Source organism: Nelumbo nucifera, chromosome 1, assembly GCF_055504915.1.
Source record: "Nelumbo nucifera cultivar China Antique chromosome 1, China Antique-T2T, whole genome shotgun sequence".
NCBI lineage: Eukaryota > Viridiplantae > Streptophyta > Magnoliopsida > Proteales > Nelumbonaceae > Nelumbo > Nelumbo nucifera.
The window spans coordinates 145,205,248-145,225,628 of NC_142649.1; the positions used below are offsets into that span (position 1 = coordinate 145,205,248).

At 36.5% G+C, this 20,381-nt stretch overlaps 1 protein-coding gene across 7 annotated transcripts in view; it reads right to left on the minus strand.

The window, feature by feature from the left end:
- Window positions 1-2,268: 2,268 nt before the first annotated feature.
- The window catches only part of LOC104610942 (Polynucleotidyl transferase, ribonuclease H fold protein with HRDC domain-containing protein), a 37,265-nt gene continuing 19,152 nt past the window's right edge, over window positions 2,269-20,381 (minus strand). For 2 of the 7 annotated variants that reach the window (XM_088894589.1, XM_010277811.3), the window contains 6 exons: window positions 17,916-18,112; window positions 17,773-17,811; window positions 12,525-13,036; window positions 11,941-12,439; window positions 5,179-5,810; window positions 2,269-2,595 (listed from right to left, as the gene is read on the minus strand). In XM_088894589.1, the coding sequence (XP_088750715.1) occupies window positions 2,529-2,595; window positions 5,179-5,810; window positions 11,941-12,439; window positions 12,525-13,036; window positions 17,773-17,811; window positions 17,916-18,112 (1,946 nt within the window). In that variant the 3' untranslated portion in view covers window positions 2,269-2,528. Of the gene's footprint in view, window positions 2,626-2,713; window positions 3,041-5,178; window positions 5,811-11,940; window positions 12,440-12,524; window positions 13,037-17,772; window positions 17,812-17,915; window positions 18,113-20,381 lie in introns of all 7 variants that reach the window. The other 5 variants (XR_016080331.1, XR_737532.3, XM_088894588.1 and 2 more) reach the window with 5 other exon arrangements.

Sequence of the window (20,381 nt, forward strand, 5' to 3'; positions counted from 1 at the left end):
CTTGAACTAGAATGCATATATGAACCTGAACCAGCATTTGCAATCTTCTCAAACGGAGCCTAAGGGCAAAAATGAAGTTTCCATTTTTATTTACAGGCATTATGGTCAAAACCACCATTTTTTCTCGGAACGCCCTCCATTCCATAAAAAAAACCCATCATTTTCCACTCCATTAAATGGAAAATCTATTAAATAAATCAGTTGCAAACTAGGGGGGGGGGGGGGGGGTGTTTTAATTGAATGCAAGCTATAGTGTATACTTTACTAAATCCTTGAAATCACATATGAAACCACAAGGGGTGTTCTGGTAAATGACCTATATCAAAGATTTTGACTATGATGCCATAAAAACTTATAACCAATAAACCAGTAAGCCCCACATCTTTACAGCATCATAAATTTTTCCTATATCAAGACATTACTAGCGGTGACCCATGCAATGCACAGGCTGCTTTTTAAAAATATATTTTTAAAGGGAAAAAATGAAATGAAAGTGATTCGCTGAAGTTTTTGTATATCTTGACTAGCAAAGACCTGGGATCAAATCCTGTTGCCACCAAGGTTGTGGGGTTAAAGCTTTGAGGGATAGGCTACCCCTCATGGTTGTGTAGCCCTATAAAGTAAAAAAAAAAAGTACTTAATATGAGATAGATAAACCAAGTTAAAAACAGTTTTAAAATTAAACCGACGAAGATAACCAAAAGCTCATGTTAAGTGTTTCTTTTATTGCATTTTGTTGTTGAACTAGGAGAATCCGTAAAACACATCTACATTAAATTAATAAAAAATAAAAAAAACCTAATAACTAACCCATGAAAAGGAGAATTGACTTTTATACAAGAATAAAATGGTTCACCCCATGTACTAGTGGGCAAATTTGAGTTTTGATATTAGTTTGGTCCAAATAAGGTTGGCCCTTAACCTAACCCAATCCATCTAATTGACACCTCTACTTTTTTAGAAAGTGCCAAAAGGGAATAAACGAGATTTAAGAGAAAAAGAGGGAATTAATGGGGAGGGGAGATGTTAGAAACATTAAGGGGTGTGTGTGTGTGAGAGAAAGAGAGAGAGAGAGAGAGAAGAATTGTCTTATTAGAGAATAAATATAGGTTTTATGAGGCAATGAAGACCCATGAGGATTTTAATATATTTTTTATGATTTCATTTAAAAATAAATATGTACATATGTGAAAAAAGAGAATAGTAGGTACCAAGGTTCAAAGTATCGACACGTATTGGCCTGCATCAGCCGATACGTATCGTTCCGGGACCCCTCTGATACACCCCTATAGTGGGTGTATCGGGGGTCTGACCGGTTCAGGGGGTGGAGACCTAAACCACCCCCCTGAACCGGTTTCAGAAAAAAAATAAATAAAAACTAAAAAAAAAGTTTCAATTCGCCCAACACACCCATACCAGCGTATCAGACGTATCGATATTTTAAACCTTGGTAGGCACATGTGAGCTCTAGTAAGAAAACCCCTCACCTCTCATCCTTCCTCTTTCTATTATATATATATATATATATCATGTAAAGCAAAATCCAAGCATAATATCCAAAAATAAAAGAAAAAAAAACCAATCAACCAAAATGTTAAAAGTAATAATCAATCAGGTGGTATTCATCAAAATTACTTAGATTGGTCAAAGTTCTTCCAGTATCATTACTTTCCGGCGTCATATTACTGAACTTAAATACACTGCTACAAAAATAGACTGTCAATACATTGATCCAAACAATTCACCCAGAACCATAGGCCTCTGGGAACGATCGAGCAAATTTCAAACATGCAAACAGGAAATTTGAATGCACAGTACAAATTACAATATGTAAAATATAATGAGTAGCATTGGCCTCGTTCTCTTTGGATGTTGGACCCATGGACAAACCTTAAAATTATGGAACTGCTGTAGGTGAAGTTGGCATGTGAGCCAACAACACAATCTCGTTACATTTGCAGGGGTTAACTTTGGCTGTTGGGGCCCAGACAGTTTCTGGGCTAGGCACGTTCTGGGCAGTTCATTTATTCATACCCATGCTTTTGTTCAGTCAAAATAAATTAAGATGTAATTACTAATTTACCCATTATGGTAACGTGGCATTCCCAAAAATTCTCTCAACAGCACAGGCTGTTGGCCCCCAACAGCTAAAGTTTTTCCCAGGCGGCAAGTCAGCAAGGACCTACTGTGCACGTGACATGTGTCTTTTGAGCATTTCCCATGTGTTAAGGATATGTTACTAGGAAGTATAACTGAACGCATGAGAGATTGATCATAATGGAGCAAATTAAATATTCAATAAATTAAGGGATATGCCAAAAAAAAAAAAGAAATATAGAAAAGCTTTTAGGGTAGAATTCACTCGATTACACTTCCCCTGCGGTGAATCACCCAGAATTTGGATGAAATAAACGCAGCAGAAGAGAAGTTACCTCTATCAATTACAGATCATGTGAACATAAAGAACTACATTATTCCACCCTCTCGCACCTGGTACTCTGGCAGTCTGATCCTTTCACCCATCATTATTAAGCCATACTCAAAACTCTCTTTGCAGGGTTATACACACTGTACTCGCCAAATTCCCGTCGGCCGCTGGCAAAAATATTGTTCCAATATCAGAGCCTTTGCACAAATAAACCAAGATTCAGTAACTAAACATGTTTCATCAATACTTGTGTGTGTGTGAGAGAGAGAGAGAGAGAGATTATACTTGTACACACTGTACTCGCCAAATCCCTGTACGAGGATGCCGTATTGTGTCAGATATTTCAATTTTTAAATTCCATATCTAATGCCATATCATGCTGTATTATCATATCTGCGTAACATAGTCTGTACTTTCCTGAAAATTTTGAGGATGTACCATCTAGATATTTACTTCCATTAATTCTTCTCCAGCCCGAGGAACGGATGAGGTTGGGCTAAAACTGTGACTACCAATCAAACATTTGGTAATAGAGCTTCAAATGATGACCTCAGTCTTGTAACACTAATGTTGTAAGAACCTCCATGTTAAGCAAAATTCATAGCAGGGGAACTGTAAACATTCAATTTGGACTATTTTAGTAAATTGACATGTAACCTCTTTATGCTTCTCCATTGCTAAATGCCAACTTTTATAATGAAGCAAAATTGTTCTGCATGAGGGGAATTGCAACAAACGCCTGGGAGCTTGTTCTGCATGCAGGACTGCACACAAGAGTTTGACACCACCTTTAACCCAAAAGCTTAAGCTATCAGGTCATGGATCAATCCTTGTACATTGTCCTTTTCATCTCTTGTTTCTTTCCAATGTGGGACTTATACACTCACACATGCATCCCAACAATTTTCAAATTTGATCACTCAAAAACATAACCTTTTTCATGCAACTTTGCCTCACTCCATCCCTTTTTTCAGTACTTTTGAGAAATGGGACAGCATTGAAAATCCCATGCTTTAATATCCATTAACAATCCACTACAAAATTTCAGACGTATTAAATTCTCCAACAAATATATCATAGAGTGCAATAAAAGTTAAAAGGGCGTAAGGGGGTATTAGTCTATTACTTCTAAAAGTAAAGAGCTAGCATTCTGCAACTCTCCCCTCCACAAAACAGCCTAAGTGTCAGGATAAGGACAGGCAGAAATCAGTGTATTACCCTGGTGGGTATGTAAATACATGGAGTGCCTACTCACCCTTCCCTACCTAGAGTTTCGGCGAGGTTATTTTCAGATCCAGGAACCTAGCATATACTGGCCTCTAGACTTGAAACCAAAGCTCTAGCCTCCCTGATTTTGCACTAAAGAGACAAAGGGCCTAGATTCCCACCTCTGCAAGTCACCTTCCACTGTAACTTTCACAAAGCTGAAAGACCTGCCAAATCCTAGGCCATGAAAAATTCCTCAACACTATTTGTGCTGCTTGGGATCTCATCAAACAGCTAGCTCTACCATCTAAGTGAACATCTCATTTGGATGGATAATATCTCTAGCAGATAATCCAGAAAGAGGTGTAAGGACAGCAGATATGCATCAGTGAGCGTTTCTCCCAGGACAAGTTTCTTTGTTTCATTCTTGTTTTATGGATTTTGCTTTTGCTTTCTTGATAAAGCCTCTTTTGTTATTCACCAGAAATAACATCATTTTTTTCTTCTGGGATTTTTCAATTTTCCTGTTATAGGAGCAGTTTGGTAATTTTGATCATGGTCACTGGGGCTAGCCCCAGTAATCTTGTTGATCTGGTTATGTCATCAAACAGCTAGCTCTACCATCTAAGTGAACATCTCATTTGGATGGATAATCTCTCTAGCAGATAATCCAGAAAGAGGTGCAAGGACAGCAGATATGCATCAGTGAGCGTTTCTCCCAGGACAAGTTTCTTTGTTTCATTCTTGTTTTATGGATTTTGCTTTTGCTTTCTTGATAAAGCCTCTTCTGTTATTCACCAGAAATAACATCATTTTTTTTTCTGGGATTTTTCAGTTTTCCTGTTATAGGAGCAATTTGGTAATTTTGATCATGGTCACTGGGGCTAGCCCAAGTAGTCTTGATGATCTGGTTATGAATGATCCGTATTTCAGTTTTCATAGTTGTAGGATGAGTAGAATTGGAGTCATGAAGCTTTTATGTGAGGGGCCCTCATGGAGTGAATTGGCTGTTGGACTTAAAAGTATAAATATGGGAAGTCGATGGCATAACATTCTTCACAATGAGGTTCATGGTTGCTGTGAGAATCACTTGGAATTATAAGGAATGAAACACATCAATGAGGGGTATTTCCGCAATTAACTATCAAAGTTATTTGATTCAAAGAAAATGGAGTGGGTCAATAGACCATCCTACGATTAGCCTTAAATTTCTTTCTGCTTTCTTTCTGGCTCTTGCTCTACTTTTGTCCTCTTCCTCTCTTGATCCAAGGTAGAAGGAAACCAACTTATACAGCTTAGTGGCTTCCAAGTTGATGGTATTAAGTTCTGTACCTTTTTTAATGATTAGTTTTGTAACTGTCCTATTCATACAGGTTAAAACCCTTTTAATATCAATGGAAATCAAGTTCTTATTAGTTATTACTCATCAAAAAGATAAAACTAAAAAGTGATAAAGCATAATAGTAAGGCATTTATAAAAAAACGAAAAGAGGAATAAGATACCTTTAATACAAATCAAATCAAAGAAAAAAGTAAGATGGTACCTGTGCATCACATCCCAACCAGCAGGTAAGAAACGAGGATTAATGGCTTCCACAAAGACTTGTCTCCACCTTTGACAAAATTGCCGAATTCCATCCTCTCCGTACTCCTTTAGTAGATAATCCACCACTTGTTTTCCATGTGGCCCATGTCCCAGCAATGATAATTTTGGATTGTATTTGAGAGAGGAATTACCAGTTTCTGTTACTACGCTTTCAAAACCAACATTTTCCAAAACACAAGCATTTACCCTCTCAAAGTTCTGATCCTCAGTACCAGTAGTGGAAGTTTCCTGATCCACTTCTATACCAGAATACATAGATCCTTCTCTTGCACATGCATCCATTTCCTTGAAAAGAATCTCGTCTCCTTCTGCGTTCGGTTCTGATTCTTTAGGACTGGGTGCACCATTTGATACATCAGTTTCCAATGTTTCAAGAAGAGCGGCTGTGCCAATGATTCCAGTACTGGGTCCATTGGTTTCATTTGAAAGGAGACTCTCCTTGGAATGTTTGAAGGACAACCCTCTTTTCTTTTCAAGCCTTCGTCTTTCATGAGGACTCATACCAACCAATAAAGCCCTTTCTAAATCTTCCTCTGATATTTCCCTCCCTCCAAAATATTTCATGACAACCTGCAAAGATCCAAAGAAACATTAATCAAACCCATAATGTTCTCTAAAGATGAAATAAGTTCAAACCTCTTCAAATATCAGCAAATGAAGTTGCATAAAAGTAAGAAAATTTGAACCAACTAATCCTTTTCTTTAACATTTCCAAGAACTAAAATTAAGTTGGTAAACGGAAAGTATGAGGATTTAGTTAAATTTGGAAAAGTAGTAAGACACACTTAAACATGGATTTTATTCTCAAAGAGCAAGATGAGGTGGACTGAGAAAGCAAAGTAATAAGACAACATGGATACAAAACTTCAGGTACATATTACATAACATAATAGAACACATCTCAAGAATAGAGATGTGTAAAAAGAATGGGGAAAACAAAAGAAATAAGAAATACAATGAATTGTTTAAAATTAAGACTAAGAGGTTGGGTCAATTCTTAACAAGAATATTCTAAGCAGAGAATTGATTAAAAATCAATTGTTGGATTCTGGGGTCTTTGATATCTACCAGATCTGACCCCTGTTGATGCAATTGTCTAATATCTGCATTGCTTTTCGTAAATCACACATATGCATAGCCCCTACAAACAACTCCAGACCTAGAAACCCCACTCTTGGCAAGTGTTTTTTTTATGGTAAAACTTTATTGACCATGAAGGAAAGACTGTTGTGTATAACACAGTTGGTTCCCTGTGCAAGGCTGGTTTCCCCACCTGCCCTCCTGTTCCCACTCTTGGCAAGATATTCAACTAAGAATTAGCTTATCTAGGGATCCAGATGAAGTAGTTTTTTTTTTTGTTAATATCAGTAACAGAAAAGAAACTTTATTGCTCAAGAACACAAAATTACATGGGTCATGTACAAGCAGTACTACCAGTACATAATATGAATATATATACAAGTGGAAACACCCCAGCGGCCAGCCCTTAGAATAGATCCCAAAGTACCTCGCCAATACCCTTTACATACGATCATTCCCAAACAATGCAGATCCTGAGAAAAAACTGCCTTCTTTGGACTCCTTGCCTAGCAAGAGCATCAGCTAGGTTGTTGGCAGATTCTCTTTACCCAGATGAAACCAATAGTCAACTCTCTTAACAGGAATTGAATCTTTCTCAAAGATAAACTGGATATTCATTGCAGATGCCAAAAAAAGATATCTTTTCTTTTGACAAAGTAAATCACTCGTGTAAAACATCAGAATAGAAAATAAGGAACTAGGGAAAAACAAACCAATTAGATCTATTAGTAGATGACACAACTAGAGCTGTAAAGTGGGTGGTGCCACCCACACCCAGCACAATATGGCTCGTGTCGCGGCCCAGTCACTCTAGCAATCAGGTTGTGCCACGACCTGACCCACATCCTCGGGCCATGCTGGGCTTAGGTTTTGAGGCCTGCAGACCAGCACAGCATGACATGACAAAGTGCATGTTCCTCTGACATGGCATGGCATGAAGCTTACCACCTACAGGCCATGCCAGCCTGCTAAGAATATAACTGTTGAGGGTCCCCAACAGCTTTTTTTTTTTTTTGCTTTTTGGGGGTTTTACCAAAATACCCCCAACAGCTAGTTTGGGGGGTATTTGTGTATTTTGGCTTTGGAGGGGAGGAAAATTGACAATAATGCCCCCAATAGCTATATAACAACTAGTTTAGGCGGCATTTTGGTAAGTGATAATTAACTTCATGAAAAACCAAAACATCCCTCCGAACAATTATAAAATGATTATTTTAAGGGTATTTTGGTCAATTGAATTAATTCCAACTCCTATAAATACCCTTACCCTCCCTCATTCTCATCACACCAATTCTCATACTCTCTCATACTCTATTAATCTCTTGCTCCCTAGTCCCTAATTCTCAATTTTATTCAATTTTCAATGAGAAGGTTTGCTCAAGTATCTCAAGTTAGCAGTTTGGGACTTGGGAGTACAGTCACAGTAATGATAGCACTGATATGGGTGCTAGTGCTTCTATGGTTGATGTTGCAGCTGAAGCCACCCCTAGAATTACTACTAGGGGAAAGAAAAAGTCCAGCCTGGTCTGGGAAATGTTTACTATAGAAACTCTTGAGGGGAAGGGAAAAAGAGTTGTTTGCATGAAATGTAAAAGTAATTTCTATTATAGCAGCAAGGGGGTACTAGCCATTTGGCTAGACATATGGCCACTCATCTAAAAAATAAAATAATCAAAATCAAAATCAAAATGAAAAACAAAATGGGCATGGTTTTTGTGGTAATTTGAATAATTCCCAAGAAAAAATAAGACAAATTAGCTATATATATACTTATAATTGAAAATTAATTCATTAACCAATGAAGAACAGTTACAAATAAGCCCAGAGAGAGGCTTGAGGTGCAGCCTCACTCTTAGGAAAGCCACAATTACAAGAAAAATACAAACTCACTACAAGAGAGATTAAACAGTTACAAAGCTGCCCAGAATAGAGAATCCCTCTTAATCCCTTGTTTTGCAAGAGAATCAGCCATCTCATTAGCTAATTTTCTTACCCATTGGATCTTCACTGTCATATTCCTTGTTAATCAGACCACCTTCTTAAGGAGGTCTCTGAAACCCCAGACAGTTGAATCCAGATCCAGTAACCATCCCACAACAACCTGGGAATCACCTTCAATTCTCAGTCTTTCTATACCAAGTTGACTGGCTAGCTGAATCCCCTATACAGCAGCTAGTAGCTCAGCTTTGGTAGTCTCCTAAGTTAGTTGGGCCTGAGAATAGAGATAAAACATTCCTGTCCTTATCCCTCAAGACTCCTATGCCAGAGGGGCCAGGGTTACCTTGACTGCTTCCGTCAAAGTTTAATTTAACAAAATCCTCAGCAGGAGGGACCTAATCTGCAACATAACTCTGTTTTGTGGATGAGGTGCTAGCCAATGTTGACCAGTTCCTCCAGAAGTCATCAAAGGAAAAGAGCTTGGCCAAGTTTGTTGTTCTTAACCAGTGAATTGCCCTAATCAAAATGCAGTCCTTCAATTCAGAGAGACTTCTCTCCTTATAGTGGAAGATTCTAGTGTTCCTCTCCTCCCAAATAGTCTATAAGGAAGTCGCCCTAATGCATCTCCACATCAGTCTTCCTCTTTTGGGTTGCCTACCAAGGACTGAGGGTTCAAACAACTGAGAGACTTCAGCTGGCAGCCACCACCTGCAGCCGAATAGGGCAAAAATCCACAACCAGATAGTTGTAGCAATAGGGCAAGAGAACACCAATTCGGGGACAGGCAAAGAGAACACCAAGCGGTTGTACATGTTGAACAACCACTTTTATTAGCTAAAGACCCTAGGCTATAAAGATTTTTACAACGATCAATAAATCCTCAATTTAAAAAAGTTTCTAACAATACAATTAGAGTAAATGCTTTAAAAATTTTTTGTTCAAATAAACAAAATTTAATTTCTACTTTGTAAACTCTTAATTCTAAAATTTCACTTACATCTGATATTTGGACTTCAAAATATAATATTAGTTATCTTTGTGTTACAGGGCATTTTGTTGATGAAAATTGGCTTTTACAAAAAAAGAACTTTCAGTTTTACAATACAATTAGAGTAAATGCTTTAAAAATTTTTTGTTCAAATAAACAAAATATAATTTCTACTTTATAAACTCTTAATTCTAAAATTTCACTTACATCTGATATTTGGACTTCAAAATATAATATTAGTTATCTTTGTGTTACAGGGCATTTTGTTGATGAAAATTGGCTTTTACAAAAAAAGAAATTTCAGTTTTACAAGACTTGAATGGCCACACGCATAACGGCCCAACAATGGTTGCTAGTATATTAAATATTTTATATACTTATGGAATTGGAAACAAAATTGTCTATTAGTTTTGATAATGATAATAATAATGATTCAATAATAAATATTTTAAAATCTCAATTAAAACGTTTAGATGGTAAATTATTTCATATTAGATGTGCTTGCCACATCATAAATTTATGTGTACAAGATGCTTAAAATATTATTTCTATTCACATTTCTAAAATTAGAAATTGTATTAAGTATATTAGAAGCTCAAGAACAAGAAAACAAGAATTTAAATATTTATGTCAAAAGTATGGTTTAAAATACAAAAATTTTGTATTAGATGTTCAACATAGGTGGAATTCTACCCATTCTTTGTTAGAGAGTTGTATTTCATACAAAGATATTCATACCATTTTTCTAATGAGAAAATGCCCCAAGATTTTATAACTGATGATGAATGGGAAATGGCAATTTTTATAAAAGGCTTTTTACAAATTTTTATGATACAACTAGTGCATTTTCGGGTGTTTATTACCCAACTTCTTCTATTTTAGTTAATTATTTATAATTAGTGAATATTTTTCAAAATATAAAAATATTTTACAACTTCAAAAATCAAAATATTATTAATGTAATGGGAATTAAATTTAAAAAATATTGAAAAAGTATTTCTGTTCTACATTGCTTAGTTGCAAACTTGCAATATTAGATCTTAGGATTAGAAAAAATGGTTTAGATGTTTTACTTGAATTTTATTATAAAAATATGCAAAGTGGAATTGGAACAAAAAATATGAAATTAATAATTTATTATTTGAAATGTACAATGTATATGAATCTCAAATATTAGAACATAGGAGAAGTTGTAGAGCTCCCAGTATTGGAACACTAGTTCTAGTTGTGGAAGAGATAGAGTTTGGTCACTAATAAATAGAAGGCAACAATCTGCTACCACTTCATCAAGTTCGTTTACTTAACTTAAAATTTTAAGGAATAAAAATTATCCAATTTTTGCCACCACAACACGTGATATTTTAGCTTGGTGGAATTAAATAATTTTGATATTTACTTACCAAAAATATAATTTTGATATTTTAACCTAGTGGAATGAGCATGGAAAAAATTATTCAGTTCTTGCCACCATGGCACGTGATCAGTATACTAATTCCTCTGGTGTCCACAATTCCACCGGAGTCTTGTTTTAGTGTAGGTACTAGAGTTCTAGAAGACAAAAAAGTTGTATCAACAATGAAAGCTTGGATGTTTGAAGGATTGGTTGGATCTAAAAACAGAATGTAGGATCAGGGAGGGCATGATACTTCACTTGATTTTCCACCACCAGAAACAGATGGTCTAAATCAAGATCAAGGAGATGGAGGAGGTGGAACTTGAAGAAAATGATGAAGTTAATATTTTTTTGTATACTCAATAATTGTACAACATTTTTAAAGTTATTGTAAATTTTGTTTTTCAATTTTATTTAAAAGTTATTTGTAATTTTTCAATAGTCAATACCACTATAATTTTTTATTTTCAATTTTATAATATTATTTTATATTTTATTCCAAATTCATTATAAATTTTTCAATATTTTTACTTTGTATTCATTAAATTCAAATGAAATAAAATTTCTGAAATTTTATTTTCAATTTGTTGTCTATTTTATGCTTTGTTAAATGTTGTGTTAATTTTTTATCATTCTTACTTATTAGCAAAAAGTGAAAAAATAACAAGAAAACTGACCCGGCCCATCACAGCATGGGCCCACCTAGGCTCGTGTTGTGGACTGTGCCAGGCTTGATCCTTAAGGGTTCCATGCCAGGCAGGCATGGCCTACCAAAGCCACATATCGGCATAGCACAACTTGGTAAAGCACAGGTGGCCCGCAAAATCGTGGCATGCCAATATGGCACGGCCCACATTACACAGACACCTCTAGACACCACACAAATGAAGATAAAAGGTGCAAGTAATGCACAAGAGAGAGAGTCTAACAAATAGTGGTAAATATTTAATCAAAAACTTCAAATGGCACTTAAGGCCACAAATAATAACTACAAGTAATTAGTCTTGTCAATCATATTTAAGACATACAAACAAAACATAACACACATGCAAAGGCTAATGACCCAAAAATTGGTAACTTGATTTCCTAGCATCCCAACTTGGGAGATTAATGCATCCCCTAGGACCATCAAGTAAAAAAGGCAATATGATCCACAAATGTTAGCTTCTAACAATTTATTCTATCCGAGTTTTTTTTTTTTTGTGTGTGACAAAATTCCAATGTTGGACCCGCTAAAATGTTGAGTTTGACAACCCACCACATGTCTTCCATGCATGCTCATTATGTAGATTCTTACTCACCAGGGTCAGCTCTTCACGGCGTTTTGCTGGCATTCTTGGCCCATGGCGCAAAAGAGCCATAGCTGCAGTTCGCAACTGCAAGGGAGACACACCTGCTTCCTCAATTCTCTCCATGGGCCCAGATGTCTCAGTTATGGCTTGTTTTTGAGTTGAATCAAGTACTTTCCTGACATAAAGTGGAATACCAAATTCTGAGGCTATCTGTTTTTTATATTTCTCTGCAGCAGAATGAGCAACTTCATGACAGTCCACACAAAGTAGGACAATATCATGAGAACGATGACTTTTCAAATGTTCTGGAAAGTGCATCCTGTAACATGAGGGTATGATTCGGTAGCGTAAATAGTGGTTTCCTTCACCACAGCCTACACATATATTTTTCTTGCTCTGTATATAGAAATCATTTCCTTCATCTTCTGGGCGACCTTTTGGCTCAAAAAGAAGCATTATAGCCAGTGGATCATCATCAATGAGTTTTGCTAGGTCACGGCGAAGATACCTGTTTGTCAATAGATTGTGATTAAAAATAGGAGGTACAAGACCAGTAATACAAAAAGACAAGAATGGTGACGTTGGTCACTTACCACTCGAGCTTTCTGCGGTCACAATAACAAAGTAACCGCCCATCACTTGCATAAATCCTACAGTTATGATAAACAGGAGATTTGCAGGAAAATTTCTGTACAAACAACTCTCGAGAAGACTTTCGACCAACCTTTTTTTCTGTTTTACTTCCCTTTTGTTTGACCAATAATCCATTTGTTGATTTCAGGTTTGATTTGGATAATAAAGCATAGTTATAAATAGAAAGTGGGCAACTACCATTGGAGCCAAGACACTTTTGCAGAGTTCTTTCAAAGACTTCATCTGGGCTGCCTAACTTGTCTTGAAGGATATAATGAAAGTCCTCCAAATGACTGCAGACAATAGGTGAAGGTGATGAAACCAAAGATCCAGCGGTCAAAAGATCCATGTTTATATCAGCTTCAGATATGGTATCAAATATTTCTTTTGAAGTCTTTGGAACTTTGGATGCAAGAGCAACAATGGCTTGGTCTGATAATACATATCTCAAGCTCTCATCATGCACGCGAGCCTGCAACAAAAACATGATGAGCATAATTAACATTTCATCATCATAAATTAAGAAAGACGCATAAACTCGAAAATTCCTAAAAAACATAATATCTGAGACATCATCTAAGTTTGTTCTTTTAAAGACCTTCTATGGAGTATAGACAACATGTAGGAAAAGATCAGGTGTCCCCCAAACTTTTTCTTTTGCATATTTTGGTATTTCTTTGTTCCCTGGTCGTACATGGACTAGATTTGTTAGATATGCAATCTTTTCTTCTTGAAGCTCCTTTAGCCTTGTCCTTTACTCCTTTTTGTCCACTAGATAATTGTATTTCTCTGTTTTACCTTTTGATTATTAATGAAATTCTTGTTATTGATAAAAAGTAGGATGGTCACAAATGACAAATAATAGTAGCAAAAGTGAATCCTGCAATTCATTTTGTTCAATAAGATGGGAAAACAGATAAATTCCGGGGAAGAGAAATTTTCAGTCAGTGAGCTTGGCCATTCAAATATTATATTTTACGTTAGTGGCCATGCGTTTTTTTTCTTTTTTTTTGTGTCAGAATTACATCACTGTTTTACATCAGTGACGGGTGACCATGCATTTTTTTTAAATAAAAAAAGAAGGGTCTCTTCTAACAAAATCCCCTCTGTTTTTACATCATTTATCATACATAATTTGAACTTGAAGACCAGATATTGATACACAACCTCTGAGACTTTGAGTTTCTTCTACCACCAGCTTACAGTTGATCATTATCCAACCCTCAGTTCCAACTTTTACTCAGTTCTTAAATTTACTTCATCTATTTCTCAATCCTTTCCAAAATTGCTGTTTTTTGTTTTTTTGTTTTTTTTGTTTTTGATAAATGATTGAAATTTTATTCAAGAAGATCAAAAAGATATTACAATACAGCCTGCCCAAAGGAGAGGCACGAGCTGGTGCCTCTCCACAACAACAACAATGTACTACCTCAGACTAGTAACAAAAAATTTACAAAGCTGCCCAGAATAAACGTTCCTTTGATACCCCTTGTTTAGCTAACCCATCTGCTATGGTGTTAGCTGTTCTACCCACCCACTGATAATTAACATTCATGTTCCTTGAGAACCACTTAGCTTTCCTCATAATATCCCTGTAGCACCAAACCACTGAATCTGGATTTTTTAACCAACCCACAACAACTTTGGAGTCTCCTTCAATAATCAAATTTTGAACTCCTAACTGGTCCGCAATCTGAATGCCTTGTACTGCTGCTAGAAGCTCAGCTCTAATAGAGTCTCCTATACCCACGGAGCCTGAGAATAAAGCTAATATATTACTATCTTTATCTCTCAGCACCCCACTAATTCCTGATGGACTCGGATTTCCTTAGCTGCTACCGTCAAAATTCAGCTTTGTCCAGTCTTCTGAAGAAGGTACCCACACATCTGGTACCCTGTTCTCTGTTACTGCTACTAGCCACAGCCATCCAGTTCCTCCACATGTCATCAAAGGAATATAATTTAAAGGAATCTAATGATCTCAACCAATGGATTTCCCTGGTCATAATGCAATCCTTTACATTCTGAACAATTCTCTCCTCTTGGAATATCCTCGCATTTCTTTCTTCCCAAATTGTCCACAAAGCAGCAGCTCTAATGCTCCTCCACATTGTTTTACCAATTTTTGTGGGCCACACAAAGAAGGAAGGATCAAAGATCTGATCTATGGCTGTGGTCAAATTCCATCTGTAACCAAACAAAGCAAAGATCCAACCCCAAAAAAGCAACAGAAAAAGAACAGGTTAAAAATAAGTGAGAGCAATCCTCACCATTAGCCCTGCATAGTACACACCAATTAGGAGACAAACACATAGAAGGCCTTCTCTTCTGCAATAAGTCTGAAGTGTTGATTTTCCTATAGAACACCTTCCAGCAAAACATAATAATTTTAGGAGGTACAGGTTTAGACCAAATCTCTTTAGCTGGGAAACCCACTTGTCCCAAGGGAGAGCAAAGGGACTTAAAGAAGGAAGCACATGTGAAGTAACCTTTTGGGTTTGGAGACCAAAGTCTCACATCAGAACTATAAGGGTCCAGAAAAACACTTTCAAGTAGTGACAAAAGGTCTGAGACACAGGAGAGTTCATGATCCCTCAAACCCCTACGAAATCCAAAGTCCCAACTCAAAGAATATGGAGAATCAGATGTTGGAAGAAAGTGAGACATTGTTTTACCCTTGTAGCAAGAAATGGAATAGAGGGAAGGGAAACTGTCCTTAAGGGCAGAGTTGCCCACCCAGATATCTTCCCAGAACAAAACAGAAGTACTAGAATTGACATCATACCTGATATAGTTGAGAAAAAGAGGAAGAATACGCTGAATTGCTTTCCAAGGAGTTACCAGAGTGGCTTGACGCGACACACCAACATCCCATCCATTTCCTGAACCGCCATGTATACTATCTATCACCTCATGCCAAAGTCTCTCCTGTTCTAAGGGCCATCTCCACAACCATTTTCCTAGGAGTGCTTTATTCTTCAAAACTAAATTCCCCAGTCCCAACCCACCTTCCTCTTTCCTCCTACACACTATTCCCCAATTTATTAAGTGATCCTTTTTTTCCTCCCCTGGCTCCCAAAGAAAATTTCTCATTAATTTCTCTAATTTCTTGGCTTCCCTGACAGGAATCCTAAACACAGAGAAATAATAAATCGGCAGATTTTCTAAGGAAGCTCTTAGTAAAGTAACTCTACCTCCTAAAGAAATATAGTTCCTTTTCCACGAGGCTAACCTTTTCTCAAACTTTTCTAGAACCAGGGCCCAAAAGGTGCTCTCCTTAGGGTTGGCTCCCAAGGGAAGACCTAAATACTGTAAAGGCCAATAGGAAATGGGACAACCTAAAAACTCAGCCACCGACTCAATAGTCCTCTCATCCAGATTCACTCCCACCACACAGCTCTTTTCCAAGTTTATTTTTAGATTTGATACTCTCTCAAAGTGCTTTATCAAAGATTTGAGATTACTTACTGTTCTCCCATCACCCCCTTCACAAAAAATTATTAGGTTATCAGCAAACTGTAAATGGGTCACCCTAATCCTGATCCTTCCTATCTTCCAACCTCTCACTACACCTTCCCTGTTTGCCTTAGAAATCAAACTACTAAAAACATCTGCAACTTGGGTAAAAAGAAAAGGGGAAAGGGGGTCACCTTGCCTTAACCCTCTAAAAGCTGGGAAGAAATCCTTGACTACCCCATTAACCAAGACTGAAAAGTGGCAAGAACTTATGCAGCCCTTTATCCAATTACACCATCTAACTCCAAACCCACAACACCCTAGGACCTCTAATAAGAAGCTCCAATCCACAAGATCATAGACCTTTTCTAAATCCAGCTTACAAACAAAACCTTGCTTTCCGGACTTTCTCATATCCTCCACACATTCATTTGCTATTAGAATTTGATCTGTTATTTGTCTCCCTTGCACGAAAGCTCCCTGGGCTTGACTAATGATGGAGGGTAGCACTATTTTAATCCTCAAGAATAATACTTTAGCCAGGATTTTGTAAATGCTAGTTGCCAAACTAATCGGCCTAAAATCTTTAGGATTTTTTGCTTCTTTCTTCTTAGGGATTAGAGCTATGAAAGTGGCATTAACTCCAGGGCTTACTTTGCTATTAACTTCAAATTCCTTAAACACAGCATAAAGGTCTTCTCTTACCACATTTCAGCAGTCTTGATAGAAAGCCATGGTGAAGCCATTTGGTCCAGGGGCTTTGGATCTATCCACTGAAAACACTGCATGCCTAGTTTCCTCTTCTTCAAAACTCCTCTCTAACCAGCTTGCTTGCTCTTCAGACAACTTGGGCCAATCTAGACCTTCCATCCTCAATCTATTACTCAGAGGCTTCCCTGCAATTGATTTAAAGTGATCTACTAACACTTTTGCTATCTCATCTTGATTTGTGACTTCCTCCCCATCCACTTCTAATTTGGCCACGATTTTTTCTTCTCCTCCCATTAGCCAACGCATGGAAAAATTTTGTATTGCTGTTCCCTTCTTTGATCCATTTGTGTCTTGACTTTTGCCTCCATGAGATCTCTTCTCTAAGAAGAGATCTTTTTTGTTCTCCAAAAAATATTCTTTTGATCCTCTACCCTTCCAAAATGCTCCCGATTCCACTCTTTAATCCTTGCTCTCAGTCTCTTCAACTTTTTGTGGAACAAAATTGCTGTTTTTTGTTCTCCAACGAAGGTTAGAAATACGGAAAATATGACAATGAGGACATTGGCATCTTTTATTTACTCTTTTGTTTTTAGAGAAAGGTAAAGTATTGTATTATATTTCTCCATTGTAAAAGATCATGTTTACATGCATAGACCATGTATGCATCATGTACAGCCAGGAACTATACACCTAGAAGGAAAAGCGCTAAAACCAAGGCACTCCATACAAAAAGACCAAAAAGTTTTTTTTTATCAGTAACAAATGTTAAGTTTTATTGGTTATGATAAAAGAATGAAGAAACTTATATACATATTTCTTGTTAGATGTATAATATCTGTTAACAAATTAATGTTTTTATCCATTACTGTTCAAAATATCAAGTATCTCAAAAAGTATCTTATGGTTTTTGAAAATACCAAAATTCTTTTGGAAATGGATAGAAGCTCCCTTTAACAAGTGTGATAAGCTTTGATTGTCCCATGGTAGTAAAGGTGAGTCCTTAATCATGAGACTTGCATTTATGGGTACACTATGACTAACCATTAAATCTCGCCATGTGCATAATTGCCTCACAAGTTCCTGAAATTGAAAAAACACCAATTACAGTGTTTAGTATAGTAGTTCAGAAAGAACAACTACTCACAAAGATGCAACCATAGAACAACAAAGAATACTTGGCATACCTTGGTTTCACAACTTGACAAGAAACCTTGTCCATTCAAATGACGTGAACATATCGATGATGCAGCAGAATCTCCAGGAGAAGCTTCAATCTCTTTCACATAAAGCTGCAAACAGACCATGTTTGACCTCCGGCTAGCCTCGAGAACAAAATGGAATTTATCATCGAGACAAGCTGAATTTTCTGACAAATTGATATCTTCAGAAATATAAGGCTATGATGAAAATGGATGAAGAATCCCAATGAAAATAATAACAACATACACACTAAAGGGAAACAATGAGATTTGGACTTCGAAAGGAAAATAATGCATGAGTAGAGATACAAACAGGACCACCCAAGCTGAAACAGCTTAACTTCAATACCCATGAATTAGCTGTCCAACCCCCAAGATGACATGATGCAAGTATGATATGACTTGTGAGTGTGAGCAATTTTCTTTTTAAGAAGTATAAAGAAGTTACAGAAAGGAAAAAAAAATAAAAGAGATAACAGAAAAGACAGTGGGGGGATCACCCAAAACAGTGCCCTATGCAACAAGTATAATACAAAAACTGCATGAGCTATAAATCCAATATACACAAAAGACCAGAAAATATAACAAGAATCTGCTTTAATAATTAAATTAACAAACAAAAAGTCCAAAATTTCTTTCCCAATTCCAACTTTGGCAAAGATATGTTCAGACTACACAAAGCACATGTCAAATGACAAGTCATTGTATAAATATCAAGTAATTAAGTAGAAAGTACAAACTATATGGAATCTTTCTTTTGTCATGTATAAGTCATAGTATTAATAGTAAGAATAGCCTAAAGGCATATACAAAAATATGCAGGTATAGCTGGTAAGTACATATTCTTAGCAGTACAATATGTTATACATCAAAAAGAACAAAACAGAATCTTTATGGCACTTAAGTAAGTGTTTGTCATAAGTTAGTATTTAATGAAGCTATTTTCTATGGATTCGTATTTCTGATTCAACTGGAAGCTGAAAAAGGTAATTACCCTACCTTTTTTATCAGCAAAAATAAATCTTATATTCTTATTAATTAAATTAAATGGTGAAAACTGAATGGTACAACATATTGGTTTGAGCCCTCCAATAAGACATTAGCCAACCTCAATCAAGGTTACAATAGTACCCCAAAACAATTGCTGCCTAATTTTTCTACAACAAAGTTACAGTAGTGCCCTATCCAAAAAAAAAAAAAAAGATACAGTAGTGCCCAAAACATCTGCTGTCTATAGACCCCTTGTTTTGCTAGAGTGTCTGCCATCCCATTTGCAGTCCATATTACCCAATTGAAGGTAATATTCAGCTCCTGTGACAGGTTCTCTATTTCCCTAAAAGCATGCGTATAGATCCATGGCACTTGATGCTTACCTTTTCACCTTACCTTTTCACCTTACCTTTTCAGCATATTTCACCCAATTGATAAAATAAACTTCAGCAGATATCATTAGAGTTGTTTCCACTTTTCATCCAAAAGATAGAACTTTCTTCACTGAACCAAGGAATGTTGAACGCTGAGTAGTACACCTCCAACTTTAGGATTTCCAAAATGGTGAGACATTATTTCTCCGTTGATTCTTCCTTGCCTTTTTTTCAGTAACTAATAAAATTTTATTAATCACCCAGGAAAGTACAAAGTTAAGTACAAAGCATCATTAGTCCATAGGTTAGTTAGATTCAACTAACCTTCCCAATACAAAATTTACAACTCCCCTCTCCTGTCCACCACACCTCAATACATCTGATTTCTAACAAACTAATCTTCCAATACAAAATCACAGTTCCTTGTTTTTCTATCTTGATTTATTATTTTATCTGCCTTAACCCTTGACCTATTTTGTCTTCTTTTTTCAGAAGAGAGTAGCATGTGATTTATTAAGAACAAAAGGATGTATACACCAGAGGTAGTACAGGAATACACAAAATTTACTTTGAAGCTCCATCCCTCAACCAAAAAGCTGAGTAGACAGAGAACTGCTGATGCTACAAGAAAACCCTTCCACTCCTACCTTTGTAATGCCACTGGCCACCGAACGAAGCTCCCCCTAAGAATATTTCCCTTATTTGATCCATAAAATGAGCAAGGTCTCAAGGTCCTAGGCTGCATCCTTTGCTCCAACAGATAGGTTTCACAGGGTAACCTTCAATGGCTAGAATCAAGGGCTTAACCTCTTCAACTTCCTTGTTTTCTTATGCTGAAAATTTGCTCTTTCTAAACAATCAGACCAGTAACTTTAGTAAATTTGGTTTTAGTAAAACTTCCAAACTATTGATTGTTTATACTAAATCTCAGATTTAGTTTTCAAAAATTCAATGATCCAATTGAGTAAAGCCTGAATATATCGCATTTATTCCAAATATCATCCAACCCTCTTTTATTTTCATCTTTCGATCAATACAGAGGATCTTATTTAAGATGGAGAAGTGAAGAACTGCAAGTACAATTATC